This window comes from Odocoileus virginianus, unplaced genomic scaffold, assembly GCF_023699985.2.
Source record: "Odocoileus virginianus isolate 20LAN1187 ecotype Illinois unplaced genomic scaffold, Ovbor_1.2 Unplaced_Scaffold_28, whole genome shotgun sequence".
Lineage (NCBI taxonomy): Eukaryota > Metazoa > Chordata > Mammalia > Artiodactyla > Cervidae > Odocoileus > Odocoileus virginianus.
Genome location: NW_027224290.1, coordinates 187,946 through 203,765, shown reverse-complemented (window position 1 = coordinate 203,765; position 15,820 = coordinate 187,946). Strand labels below are relative to the sequence as shown.

General features: G+C 35.9%; 1 protein-coding gene across 1 annotated transcript; it reads right to left on the bottom strand.

Annotated features, from left to right (window-relative positions):
* Nucleotides 1–4,657: 4,657 nt before the first annotated feature.
* Nucleotides 4,658–5,659, bottom strand: LOC110147331 (olfactory receptor 52A5-like). Its single transcript, XM_020908767.2, has one exon. It carries the CDS (start codon nt 5,612–5,614, stop codon nt 4,658–4,660), a length of 957 nt encoding a protein of 318 aa, XP_020764426.2. The 5' UTR covers nt 5,615–5,659.
* Between the last annotated feature and the right edge of the window lie 10,161 nt (nt 5,660–15,820).

Sequence of the window (15,820 nt, the reverse complement as noted above, 5' to 3'; positions counted from 1 at the left end):
CCTCTCAGCAGGCATGCAAGCTCTGTAGGAAGTAAGGCTTGCAAAGATGAAGGGAAAAAGAAGTCAGCAGTGCACAGATTGGGTACTTCCTGTCTCAAGAGATAGGAGGTTAAAGAGATAGGTCTTATCAGAAATGGAGATCTAGACTTTTCCCACAACACCTTGATCACAGGAACTTCTACATGCTTAAATATATTTTGTTGCTCAGTCTCTCAGTTGTGTCTCTTTGCAACACCATGAACTGCAGCAACATCAGGTTTCCCCATCCTTCGCCATCCCCCAGGGCATGCTCAAGCTCATGTCTATTGATTTGGTGATGCCATCTAAACATCTGGTCCTCTGTTGTCCCTTTCTCCTCCTTCCCTCAATCTTTCCCAGGATCAGGTGTTTTTGTTTTTTGTTTGTTTGTTTGTTTAATGAGTCGGCTCTTTGCATCCAGTAGCCAAAGTATTGGAGCTTCAGCTTCAGCATCAGTCCTTCCGATGAATATTCAGGACTGATTTCCTTTAGGATGGACTGGTTTGGTCTCCTTGTAGTCCGAGAGACACTCAAGAGTCTTATCCAACACCAGAGTTCAAAAGCATGGATTCTTATGTGGCATTCAGCCTTCTTATGGTCCAACTCTCATATCCATACATGAGTACTGCAAAAAACAGCTTTGACTGTACAGACCTTTGTCAGCAGAGTAATGTCTCTGCTTTTTAATAGCTGTCTAGGTTTGCCATAGCTGTTCTTCCATGGAGCAAGTGTCTTTTATTTCATGGCTGCTGTCACCATCTGCAGTGATTTGGAGCCCAAGAAAATAAAGTCTGTCGTTGTTTCCATTGTTTCCTCATTTATTTGCCATAAAGTGAGGGGACTGGATGCCATGATAACTGATTTTTGAATGTCAGTTCCCAGTCTGGTTTTTGCTGACTGTATAGTGCTTCTCCATCTTTAGCTACAGAGAATATGATTAATCTGATTTCGGTATGGGCCATCTGGTGATGTCTCTGTGTAGAGTCGTCTCTTGTGTTGTTGGAAGAAGGTGTTTGCTATAACAGTGTTTGCTATAACCAGTGTATTCTCTTGGCAAAACTTTGTTAGGATCAGCCCTGCTTCACTTTGTATTCCAAGGCCAAACTTGACTGTTCCTCCAGGTATCTCTTGACTTCTTACTTTTGCATTCCATTCCCCTATGATGGAAAAAAAGAAAAAAAATTTTTGGTGTTAACTGCAGAAGGTCTAATATTCGGAAGTAATTTAACACTGAATTCAATATTACTTAATATCCTATGTGAAAACAACTTTCTTGTCAAACCCCTATGAGCAAAGCACAGGAGAACAAGGTGACTGAAAAGTTGGGTTTTATAGCAGGAACTGTTTTATTGCAAGGATGAAGCAAGGAATGTGAGCAACTCATGCTCAAACTGAAATTCCATCACCTCCACTAGCTTTGTTCGTAGTGATACTTCCTAAGACCCACTTGACTTCACATTCCAGGATATCTGGCTCTAGGTGAGTGATCACACCATTGTGATTCTCTGGGTCATGAAGAGCATTTTTGTATAGTTCTTTTGTGTATTCTTCTCACTTCTCCTTAATATCCTATGCTTCTGTTATGTTCATACCATTTCTGTCCTTTACTGTGCCCATGTTTGCATGAAATATCCCCTTAGTATCTCTAATTTTCTTGAAGAACTCTCTGGACTGAACTGAACTGATTATTTATTTGAAAATGGTAACGAAAATCACAAAGAACTACTATTATAAATGTACCATATGGCTAAAATGATGAAAAGCTGTAACAAATATTAGTAAAGATGTCCAGTAGTAAAGATTCTTATATTCTTCCAGTGAATATAATTGAACCAACATTTTAGAAATGCATTACACCACTTACTAACATTGGCAGTACCCTATGAATTAGCAATATGACTTTTAGGTGCAGAAATCATCACTCTAAGTGCACCAAGATACATATACAAGAACGTTTAAAATTGTGTTCTTCATAATCAGATCTTCTCAATGCCCATAAACGGAGAATGGTTAAAGAAGCTGTAGTATATTCATACCAGAGTACATTATGCAGCAAGGAACATGAGCGTGATAGATGTACAAGAAATATTCTAGTCAAAAATTCACAAAAAGCAAAACAGAAAAAAATTAATATTATGTACTTCCAATTATATTAAATTGAAAAATCAGCAAAACTAAATTATAAGGTTTAATAATGCATGCTTCAGTTGTAGACATATATAGAAAAATGTATAATTACTTTTGCTATTAATATAGAGATTATCTTTAGGGAGAGTGGGAGACTGTAATGGTGAAGGAACACAACACAAACTTGTAAGGAATGAGAAATTATTTCTTCATCTAGAAGGTACTTCCATGAACTTTACAAAAATTGGTTATTTTCACTTTTCTGTATGAGAATTATATTTCAAAAATCAAAGAAAATATACCTGCACTAGTGGTTATATTACTTTCTTCTAATCACCTGAATCAATGTTTAAATTCTAACTATTTATTCTTATGAAAGTTAATTACTTTGCTTGTTTTTTCTCTGGAACTGTCAACTCTTACTAATTGACCTATTTCTAATCTTCTTTTTTAGAGACAAAAAATAGTTGCTTGATTATTACACCTTGTTATTGATCTCCTTCGCTAATTATAGACTTAAAAAACTTGACTGTCAACATATCATACCCTACATACCTCATTTGAAAATTACTTTTTCTGTATGACGATGTACTTTTATGGTTTATGTTGTTTGTCCTTTCTCATACTCCAGAAGATAAATGAAGCCAGGCATTCTGATGCATATGGAATGTGTTTGTTTTTTTGCTGTTGTTGTTGATACAACCAGGTTGATTTTTCTTATTGAGCTTTTCAAATATATGTGCTATTTCTAGTATAATTTATGCACCTTGGCATATTTTTGCACTTTATATTTTGGAATATGGTTCTCCCAATTCCTGCATAATTAATTGGTTATTGTCATCACATTCCATTTGCCTTGGTTTATTATTCAGGGATATCACAAATTTTTATCTTCATTCTGTGCACATTGCATGCTATAACCTCTTGGAGAGAATTCATATATTTGCTAGTTTACTTCCTTTGAGAGGTGGATGTCTTCCTCAGTTATTCATTATGTGCTATGGTTGCCACAGCTTTTTGAAACATTTAATGCTGTAACAGATTTAAAAGTAATTAAGTTTTTGTTACCTCATTAAAGAAATTTTTGCACATCTGAGATTCACTAACATATTGCTTTATTAATTCCCTCAGTGTATTTTTCCTTTCTTCATATACCTCAGGTTTGTAAAAATTTTATTAAAAACTTAGCCCAGGACTTCCCTGGCAGTCCAGCGGTTAAGACTCCGCCCTTTTAATGCAGGGGGCAAGGGTTCAATCCTTGGTCAAGAGCAAATATTCTAACGATTCCACATGCTGCTCAGTATCTAATCTACCTGAGGTCAGTTGCAAAAGTACATCATGACACAAGTTCATTCTGCTTTATTCAACAAAATTATTTCTTCCAAAATAATTATCTGCTTCTGCCTCTTAAATGTCATGATTCCTTTCTCTTTCTTTTTCTTTTTTGTGTAGTGAAATGTTGGGTTATTTCTTTCTTTGACTATGCGTTAGTTTACAACTACATATTCAGATATCTCTCTTTGTTTACTGTGTTTTTCTTAAAAGTTTTTTATTACCCTAAAATCTCTTTATTTGTAGGCTTTAAATACCATTGATCAACAGTAAGAAAATGTCTTAGTTGTTCATTATTCAACGCCATTTTTCTGAAGTTTGAAGAAGCCAAGCATTACCTTACTGTTGATAAAACCACCAATTAGACACAGTTCCTCTACTCAAGATACTTGCAGCACAAAATTTCTAAATGCAGTGAAAATGTATTTGTATATGTGTTCAATGCTAGAACTAAAGCGCTAATTTCAAGCAAATCTCAAATTGGGTAAAATCATTAAAATATTTCTCTCTGGAAGGATGTTTTCTATTTAGATACTGATTGGATTTTTTGGCTAAAAAATGTATATTTTTGAACATGCTGAAAATTTCTATTAGTATTTTTTAATGCATGCTTTCTTGTGAAAACTCCTCAGTGTTTATAGACTTTGGTTAGCATCATACAGATTTTATATTTCTGATACTGATATTACTAATCTTACATAGTTTATATATCCATCAGTTATTCAGAGAAAGTAGACAAAAATAGATAAGTAATTATAAAAAGTCAAAATATTGATTCATAAACAAATATTAGAAAGTGAAACATAACTAGAATTTCAGCTTTGAATTGGTTTAGCAACCTGAAAATATTGATATATTTCATGGTGCTTGAAAATTACTGGAAATGAAGTGCTGTTTTCTGCAATTTGCTGTCAATATGTGTTGCTAGAAGGGAAATTCTAGGCTTAAATAAACAGGACCAAACAAGAGTAACAGAAACAACTTGAAATGTCTGCATAGGAGAGCTTATTCTTTACGTGAATAGCAAACCCAAGTTTTTAAGTATTTGAGGATTTGTTAAATTATCAGCATTTGAGCTTTAAAGATTGTTTTCAGTTGTAGATATTTGTTCATGATGCAACTTCTCACCATATTAAAGTTGCTACTTTGAACTAACCTAAAATGTCTACAGAAGGAGCCACTAATGATCAGGATGTCTTTTGGAGAAGATCATTTTCAGGACATGGTCACGAATTTGTTTGGTCTTCACTCCATAGACGATTGGGTTGAGAAAAGGTGGAACTAACAGGTAAAGGCTGGATAAAAGGATATGAACATATGGGGGTATGTGAGAGCCAAACCTGTGAGTGAAGAAAGAGAAGAAGCCAAGGAGGTAGAACTGCAGGAAGACACAGATATGAGCGATGCATGTATTAAAGGCTTTCAGTCTCACTTCCTTATGGGGTAGCTGAAAGACAGTGACAAAGATCTGAACATAGGACAAAGTGATAAAGCTGATGTCAAATCCTAAGATAGTGAAGGCAACAAACAGACCTAATATCTTGTTGATCCGTATATCTTCAGTAGCCAGCTTCACAATGGCCATGTGCTCACAGTAAGAGTGGGAGATGATTGTGGTTCGGTAGAATTTAAGACGATATTTGATAAGCACTATGCATGGTGCTACAAGAACGACAGCCCTGAGTATCACACCAATTCCAATATAAATCAAGAGATTTTGGGAGAAGATACTGCCATGTCTCAAGGGGTTACAGATGGCCACATAGCGATCTAGGGCCATGGCCAGTAAAACACCTGATTCCGTTGCCTGGAATGAGTGAATAAGCCACATTTGTAGAAGACAGACATCAAAGGAAATCTCTGTCAAATGAAACCAAAAGATGCCTAACATTTTGGGGAGAATACACGTGCTAAGTGCAATGTCTGTGGCCCCCAACATGGCCAGAAAAATGTACATTGGACTATGAAGGCTGTTTTCATATTTGATTATCACTAAAATTAGAGTATTCCCAATCATTGCCATAAGGTACATGAAACAGAATGGAATCCCAATCCAACACTGCACGGACTGCAGGCCAGGAATCCCGATGAGCGTTAGTACAGAGGGCATGAAGACTGAGCCATTGAGTCTGAGCATGGCGATCTGAGTAGTGGAATCAAGAAGGACTCCTTCTATGTCATCTTTTAATTCCTGTTAAGATTGAAAAATTAAAAATTAGAGTGAATTATTTTGGCAAAATATACTTTAGTGAGATTAGGGGGATACCATCTTACTTTCTCTGCCCAATGACTCCTCTCTAATTTTCCATCTCTTTTCTCAATGTCTTTTTTTTTTTTCATTTATTTTTATTAGTTGGAGGCTAATTACTTCACAACATTGCAGTGGGTTTTGTCATATATTGACATGAATCAGCCATGGAGTTACATGTATTCCCCATCCCGATCCTAAGTAACTAATCATCAGATTTTATGTTTCTGCATGTCTTAATTTTTTTTTTTAGTGAGAAAAATTAAGTGGACTGTACGACTTCTTTCTGGTCCATGACTACTGAAAGAAATTACCCTTAGCTTGTGCTTTTGTGCTTGCTAATCATCATCAGTGCTTTTTTTCTTTCTTGGTCACCTACCAATTGAAATTGAGGGAAAAAATCATTTAATTCAAAGGAATGAATTTGAAGACTAGACTGTACCTAGTCTGGCATAAAGGATCTATAGTAGTGGTAAGTCATTCTGTTTGATCATAATCGGAAAGCAAGTTTGATTAGCATATTTTTCGGTTTTGCAGCTTGTTATTTTTTTTTCTCTTAAATTGGTTTCTTTTAGGTCAGATCCCTCTGAAATACACTGTCTCAGAGTGCTTTCAACTAATTATTCAAACCTTCAGTGTTTTCCCAAAAATAAGCCACACATCTTTACCTTCCTCTACTTAATCTCTCAGAAAATAAATCCATTACTTTTAAATTCATGGGTGTAATCCCCTTATCCTTAGCAGTTCCTTTAAGATTTGTTCTCACTATGCCCTGTTATGTGCACATCACTTGTATTCAATTTCAAGTGTCAACCTAAGTCTTCTGTTCCTCCCCCTCTTTACCAATAACTATTAGGGTGAAAAGCTTTTTTTTTTTTTTTTCTTAATTATTTGCAATAACATAAGAACTTGTATTAAATGTAATGTTTCCTTTACTTATAGCCTTATGTATCTGATGGCCACTCAAAATACAATTTCTACAGTTGACATCTTTCTTTTACACAATTGTATTTCATAGGACCCGATTCATCTCTTTCTTTGTCTCTGCCCTTCAGTAGTTAGTTCATTCATACCACTGTTTGCTTTCAGGACCTCCTATCAGTGACTTTGTCTTATTATTTTCCAAACTCTTTGAGGTTTTCTCAGGCTGCCAATTCCCTACTATTTCTTCTGTGAATATATGTATACTGATGTGTGGTGTGCTTAACCCCAGGGAAAGCAAAATATTAATTTACTAATTAGTAAATTTTTTTGACTAATTATAAAGCTCCTTTTTGGAGCCATTAAAGCAAATATAAAACAAAGACTATGAGAAAGTCCTAAAACAACAGATTCGGAATAAGGAAAATCTCTGTTCATATTCTCTCCATCATCCTCAGGTTGTCTCTCCTGATAAGCTAAGATTCTCTCACAGACAAAAAGATATATCCATCCTACCTGAGGTCAATTGCAAGAGCATTTGTTGCTTATTTTTCTCAAAATGTATCCCCCTATGAACAAGGCTTTCCTTTTAGACACTCATCTTTAGAAACTCTTCTTGGAGCAAATACACAATATACCAAACAGATATATTTCAAATCAGAAATTGACATTTGAGAAGTTTATTTCCTAATGATTTTATTAAATATATATTCATTAAACATCCACTATAATCAAAGAACTATTTGCACCAACTGTAGAACAAATATCAATGTATTTATCATATAACTATGAAGTACTTACATTGTGCTGAGTGCTTGAAACTCAAAAAGTAGTGTCAACCATTGTTAAATATGTATTATATTTTATCTAAGTTTTTAAATTTTTAATTTTTTAAATTTTCCTCTGACTATTGTATTAGCATTACGTTATTTAGTTAATGAAAAGCTAAGACTTGTTAATTTATAAATAAATATTTGTTGTTGTTCAGTCGCTAAGTCATGTCTGACTCTTTTGCGACCCCATGAACTGTAGCCCCCTTCTGTCCATGGGATTTCCCAGAGAAGTTGCACTGGAATGGGTGGCCATTTCCTCCTTCAGGAAATTTTCCAACCCAGGAATCGAACCCTCATCTCCTGCACCGAGAGACAGATTCTTTGCCAGTGAACCACCAGGGAAGCCCATAAGTAAATGTACTTTGTTCTAAATTACATGGGATATTGATCTAGGTAAAACAAAAAAAGTAATTTGTGTCTTCTGAGATTTTACAGCTGTAATTCTGTAAATATGAGGAGATACATTCAGAGTACAGCTAAATCAGGATGGATTGTATGAAAATACACTAAAGATTTCAATGAGATTGTTCCTCTCAGGATCTAAAAGAAGACAACCCTTAGGTTAGCTTCTTAATTTACTAAATAGTTTTACTACTTATATTATAGTACATGTTTGTTGATACTGCTTGTCTGGCATAGGACCCCACTTGGAACATCATGCTATGCACATACTTGTTGACAATCTCTGTGATTTGACTCAAAAATATACGCTACTCTCTTTATCCAGAATATTTGAGAGATTTAACATGGCTGTATAAGGAATATTTGACCTAGAGAATCCATAAAACATGGAAGCCATAGATCTAGATAAGTTAATACTGTGAATGATTGCAGAAAGGTGAGCAAAAGAGAAGAGAGCAGTAAACAAATGAGCAGATACCGAAATAGAACAGTGTGCCTTCAGTGTAAGAGACAATATCGCTTATGAAAAATGCAGTTATCTTTCCAGATGATCACTTTATATTCCTATTGAGAAAGATAATTCTTATTTTATGGAGAAGACAAATAATTTAAACATGAAATCATTTTCTCTGCCCTTTGACCTGTTCTCTCCCCCTAGATTGCAATGTTTATCTGTCTTTTTTTTTTTTCCATTTATTTTTATTAGTTGGAGGCTAATTACTTTACATCATTACAGTAGTTTTTGTCATACATTGAAATGAATTAGCCATGGATTTACATGTATTCCCCATCCCGGTCCCCCCTCCCACCTCCCTCTCCACCCGATTCCTCTGGGACTTCCCAGTGCACCAGGCCCGAGCACTTGTCTCATGCACCCAACCTGGGCTGGTGATCTATTTCACCCTAGATAATATACATGTTTCAATGCTGTTCTCTTGAAACATCCCACCCTCGCCTTCTCCCAGAGTCCACAAGTCTGTTCTATACATCTGAGTCTCTTTTTCTGTTTTGCATATAAGATTATCGTTACCATCTTTCTAAATTCCATATATATGTGTTAGTATACTGTAATGGTCTTTATCTATCTGTCTTAAGCAGCGGACCAAACTAGCCCATGGGCAGAAATACGTGCTTCATTAGAAAGAACAATATTCTCCTGACACCACAACCCCTTAAAAGGTAACATTGCTTCTTCACCTTATAAGGGCTTGCAATGACCCACCACGTTGTTCTTGGAGATCCGGATTATATAAACTGTCAATAATACATCATTCAAAGTACAACTTTCTATTCCCTAAAATTTATATAACTGTACTTTCATATCTAATAGGGGGAACAGTCCACAGATTTTTCTGAGATGTTGTTCCTGGATTCTAATCTTCAATTTGGCACAAATAAAATTTTAGATTTGTTTCTTAGATTAACTTTTTCATTGACTCTAACTCTATGAGTTCTAATGACAGTTTTCTTTGGACAGTGTATCCTAAGAATGGGATGTTGTTTAGTTGCTAAGTAGTGTCTGACTCCTTGCGACCTCATAGACTATAGCGCACTAGGCTCCTCAGTCTACAGGATTTCCCAGGGAGGAATACTGGAGTGGGTTGCCATTGCCTTCTCCAGTGGGTTGGATCTTCCCGACCCAGGGGTTGAGCCCAGGTCTCCCACATTACAGGCAGAGTCTTTACCACTGAGCCACCGGGGAGCCCACCACGGTATAGGTCAGATAAATTTTTGTTTTGGGGTAATTCTCTGCATTGTAGAGGTTTACAACATCCCTGTTTCTTACACATTAGATGTCAGTAGCTCTCTCTCATCTTGGCACTAAAAGGTATTCGGATATCACCAAATAGCCCATAGAAGTGTAGGGAAAAGCACATCACCCTGGCTGCTAAACATTGTTATACAGTTATACAGAAAAAGCACATTTCAATTAATAAGAATGAATGATTATGTACTTTTAATCAAAATGGGCAGAATAAATTGCCTATGAAGGGGAATAATTTTTCAGTAGAAATTACCAGATAAAAGAGACTGAGACAGGCAGAGTAAGAGAAAATGGTTTGTACAAAAATCACAAAAGCTTGTGAGCTATGGTGACATTTTCTCCATATAAATATTTTTCACATACAAAACGTGTCATAAGCAGAAATGATGGCTAGTAAAAGGAAATAATATCAAATGTTTGAAACCAAATGGTTTTATATTTTTGGTGGAAGGACACTTTCTTTTGAAGGTAAAGAATTCACTCTGTCGGCAGTTTAATGAATGGCTTGTAAGACGTGGCAGCTAAGTGTAAAGAGACCCAGTCAGAATGAATCTTGTGATAGTCCACACATTGCATTATGAAGTATTATGGTATAGCAAAAGAATAACAAGGAATAAAAAATCTGTGAGACTCATTGACTTTATGTAGCAGAAATTAAGGAGAGATGAGGCTGAAGGAGCTTTTTCCTTGAGAATTTCAGCTATGAATGACAATAGAAAAGCTGAAAGGAACTCTGTGTATACAAATGTAAGTAGATTTAGAAGACTGAGGAAAGGTATCTTAAGCTCTTGAAATTCCTAAGCCAGGGTAAATATACATGGATCATCTTTACAGCATAAACCATGAATTATTAGTGTTACAATTCCAATTTTAATTAGCTGAATTTAAAGATCTAAAAGATTTAAGGAATTCAGGGTTCTATCTCCACACTTCCTACAATCTCAGGAATCTTTCCTCTATGAACTCTCTGACATTCACCTACCAATCTCTGCCTCAAGTCCTCATGAATGTAGAGGACTGTTTGTTTCTGAGATAGCATGCCACATTTCAGGACAGCTCCAAAAGTCAAATAGATATTCTTTATAATGAGGCTTAAACGGCTTCCTTCTTAATTTCTTCTTAAAGTCCTAAATCCGCAATCCAATGATATATATTAGCCATGGGTCATGGCAGTTAATTGCCCAGGGTCTGCAGTCAGCCAAGAGAGTTTAAAATCTGGATGCTACTACTTAGGTTTGCCTTCTCTGCACCCAGTTATAAAACTTTGAATTGTATCAATTCTTTACTTCTAAAACAATGTTCATAGATAGAAACTAATTAACATGTGACTTTGATTATTATTGACAAAATCCATCGAAATAGTTGGAAGGAAACATAAAATGTATTGAACTGTCAATAAATGCCAGTTATTAATCAATGGACACTTATCTTCTCACAAATAACTTGTGATATTTAATGAACACTTTATCTGAATAAGTGTTTCTACTGAATTACTTAAAGGGCAGGTTTTCCCTCCATTTTTTCTGGTGTGAATGTGAAAGTGAAAGTCGCTCAGTCATGTCCGATTCTTTGTGACCCCATGGACTATACAGTTCATGGAATTCTCCAGGCCAGAATACTGGAGTGGGTAGCCTTTCCCTTCTCTAGGGGATCTTCCCAACCAAGGGATCGAACCCAGGTCTCCCGTATTGCAGGTGGATTCTTTACCAGTTAAGCCACAAGGGACACCCATGAATACTGGAGTGGGTAACCTATCCTTTCTCCATTGGATCTTCCCAATCCAAGAATTGAACCGGAATCTTCTGCACTGCAGGGAGATTCTTTAACAACTGAGCTATCAGGGAAGTAAACATGTATAATTTCCTGACCTTTTAACAAAGAAGTTTTCCATTAATCTATCATCACAGATACCAATCTCTAAATATCCTTCTTTTCTCAACCTCATCTTAAAATTTGTTACCAAGTGTGGCTTAAGTGATTCAGAAATGTCCTGAAAAGCATGAGACACATCTCTCTGATGACTAAACACTCAGCTACTGTAAGATCGTATTTTTTTTTTTTCTTTTTACATCCTGGAATTATATTGGATTGTATGACATATACATCCTTTTTGAAGCCAGTCCTCCAATTTCCCACACTCAGTGCAGAATCCCAAACCCAAAGACTTACCAGGGATCGTCTGTGGTAATACAAATAGAAACTATAAAGCAGAAAATCTTCTGACATTTCAGATAGTGAAGAGTGAATGCTTTATACTATAGGATGCACCTGGGAATTGGTTTTTACCAATCCCTGGTGAGCTTTCCAGTTCACTGGAGACAGGAATGAAAAAGAAGGCACACTATCATTCAGAGCATGTAAATTTTATCTCTAATAGCTGGTTCTGCATCTAAAAAAATTCTCAAACTTTGGTTTCACTTTAGGACTGGGAACCAAAATGAACCTCCTTCTAAAACTTCCTAAGAGGACAGTGCTTCAAGACAGCACAAAACAAATCAGTGATACTTATTTACAAAAATAATGAGACAATAAAGGTAAAACAAGCATCTTGAAATGTTCAAAATAATCAGCCAAGACATGCTGACAGAGAAGTAAAAAAAATATTTTTGTAGTCTAATTTTAGTCAGAGAAGCACTTCTTGTTTAGTCCCATGGTTGGGGCTGACCTGGGAACATTCACCTCAGAGCCTCAGTTACCAATCATTTTCTGAGCTTCTTCTATGTAAACTTTGGGGCCCAAATCTATCCCATATCCAAACCAGATCTCACCAAATTAGCCCAGTTATGTTCAGAATTGTTATGAAAGGATGGTGTGCATTTTAAAAAATTTTAGTGTCTAAAATTTATATCAATTTCCACATGAGAGTTATTGACTTGGTTGAAAGAAAGGTTTGTACTTCACAATTGTGTTTTTAAGCTTCAGTATCAAGAAGAGAAAGAAATAAACTTTGATTCACTGAAAGGAACAAAAGAGAGTGGCTAAAAACCCTGGATTACCAGATGATCATACTTGAAGTCACACTGGTTTTTTCCTGCATCATTGGGTTAGGCACTATTCATTAGTCCTCTCCCTTTTGAATGAAAAGGCTTTCTGACTTCACCCTCTTATTAAACTGCCATAAAATTCTCATCATCCTAGAAAAGGCTTCCCTGGTGGCTCAGACTGTAAAGAATCTGCCTGCAAAGCAGGAGACCTGGGTTCAATCCCTGGGTCAGGAAGATCCCCTGGAGAAGCGAATGGCAACCCACTCCAATATTCTGGCCTGGAGAATTCCATGGACAGAGCAGACTGGCAGGCTTACAGTTCTTGTGGTCGCCGAGTGGGACGCAACTGAGCAACTTCCACTTTCAGAAAAAGCAATGGTATAGAATTGTGAGCAGATAACAAGTAAACCAGCTCAGCCTGGATCAGAGTGTGTGCATGCCTTCGCCATGGGGCACTCAGTGATTCACATGAGCAGATTGAAATCATCTGTAGCTGAGCATCTGCATCAGAAAAATAAAACACAAAACCCATACTTATCAGAGTGCCAATAGCCCACTGAAGTAACAGGCAAACCCATGATTAAATGAAATATTTTCAGGAAAATCAGGATTACTACTTTTCAGACAGTACATGAAGCAGGTGGAGGTGAGGACCACAGATTCTGAAGTCTATGCACTACTCTTTACATATATTGCAATGGCCAATATAGACCTATTGTATGACTCCCTATATACTTTTTGAAAATATGCAGAAAATGTTTGAACCTGAAACCATCATAATGCAGTAGAATGTTAGAGGCATATATATTCTTATATATTACTTAGCTAAAATCTTTTAGAACAGTGGGGGAAAATATGTTTTCTAAACGATGTGATTGTTTTTTTTTTGTTTTGTGACACATGTATTATAGTCCCTTTGCACCCTGAATATCAATAAGAAATTTTCCAAAGCATTTTTAATAGAAATGCATACCTTTGTGAAATAAAATAGGAGACAGAGCAAATTTTCAGAAAAGGCACTTATTTCCCAATGTTTAAAGTAAGCCAGAAAGATAAAGACCATTACAGTATACTAACACATATATATGGAATTTAGAAAGATGGTAACGATAACCCTATATGCAAAAAAAGAAAAAAGAGACTTAGATGTATAGAACAGACTTGTGGACTCTACGGGAGAAGGCGAGGGCGGGATGTTTCAAGAGAACAGCATCGAAACATGTATATCTAGGGTGAAACAGATCACCAGCCCAGGTTGGATGCATGAGACAAGTGCTCGGGCCTGGTGTACTGGGAAGACCCAGAGGGATGGGGTGGAAAGGGAGGTGGGAGGGGGGACCGGGATGGGGAATACATGTAAATCCATGGCTAATTCATTTCAATGTATGACAAAAACCACTGCAATGTTGTAAAGTAATTAGCCTCCAACAAATAAAAATAAATGGAAGAAAAAAAAATAAATAAATAAAAATTAAAAAAATAAATAAAAAGAAACAAACGGTAAAAACAATTTAAAAACATAACTAGTTAGAAATTGAAGTCAAATAGCTTTACTACAGATGGCTAATAAAGCTCATCAAATAAGAAATATGATTAAATGAAATATGAAAACTAAAAATGAGAAGGGTCTGAACATGCCTATAGTTTTTGTGGAATGGTCTGAACGAAGATGGAGATCCTTACCATTCAGAGAGAGAAGGACCATGGAGCAGCTTATTTGGCCATACATCTGCTTACTTGGTACAGGCGCATATTCAGGCACATCATACAATAGAATATCATTCAAGCATAAAGGTAAATGACATGCTTATTTATGTACAACACAAAGGAGCCTTGAGAACAGTATTCTAAATGTTGTCTTAGTATATTCTTACTTTCTTATCTTTAATTATCTTGATAGAACTGTACATTAATTGATATGTAGATATCTTTCTTATCTTTATTTCTTATCTTTTCTTATTCATTATTCTTTCTTTCTAAGAAGAAGGCCAGACATAGAAGGCCAAATATTGTTTCATTCCACTTATACGAGATGTCCAGGGTAGTAAAATCACAGACATAGAAAATCAATGAGTGGCTGCCCTGTAATGGGGCTGGAGAATGAGAAGTAGCTGCGAAGGGGAGTTGAATATCTTTATTTGGATGGTGAAAATGTTTTGGAATTTGATAGTAGTGTTGGTTGTGCAATTTTTTAACATATCAAAAACCAGAGACTTGTACTCTTTAAAGGGTGAGTTTCATGGTATGTAAATTGTATCTCAATGAATTAAAAAAAATTGAGTCAGTATGTTATAGAAAGAACATGCTAGAAAAATTACTAGATGCATGCTTTTAAATTTAGGATATAGCAAATAAATGTGGTGACATGAACTGATGATCAAAAGGCAGCTATGCTCAAATGTAATTGTTAACTATTTATTCAGGGGACAAAGGTTATATGGGAACTCTGACTTTTTATCCATTTTTTTGGTAAACTTTAAACTGTTCTAAAGTGTAGCAATTAAAGATAATTTAAGAGTAGGAATAATTATTCTATAACTATGAAACTATTATATGATTAAATTATTTGGGTTTGGAACACCTCTTCTTCCACATGTTTTTCAGTGCATGCCTGTTCATTCTTTCAGTCACGTCCAACTCTTTGCAACCCATTGGAGTGTAGATTGCCTGGCTCCTCTGCCCATGGAATTTTCCAGGAAAGAATACTGGCATGGGTCAATGTTCCCTACTCTAGGGAATCTCCCTGACCCAGGGATTGGACCTGCACCTCTTGTATCTCCTGCACTGACAGGGGCATTCTTTACCACTGTGCCACCTGAGAAGGCTTTGTCCTCTTTAGGAAACCATGCAGATTATCTTACTGTGAAAATACATTCCCATTATGAAATTTGTGGTAGAATTTTTGTGCATTCATTTTCTAAATCCTCAGCAATATGTATTTATTTATCCTTAAAATGTGTCATATATGTGTAGGTCAGGGGTATACATATACATTACACATGAGATCTATATGAGAAAAGAAGTTACATACAGAGAAAATGTTGTGATACATGCTATGAGAGCTATTAGAAGGGATAGAGACAGAAAAAAAAAAAAGGTCTAAATTCCTTAAATGAAATGCCTAAGTTCTAAAAGCAAGAGAGCATTCAGCAGGTACAAAACTACACATGTTGATATACATAAGATCAGG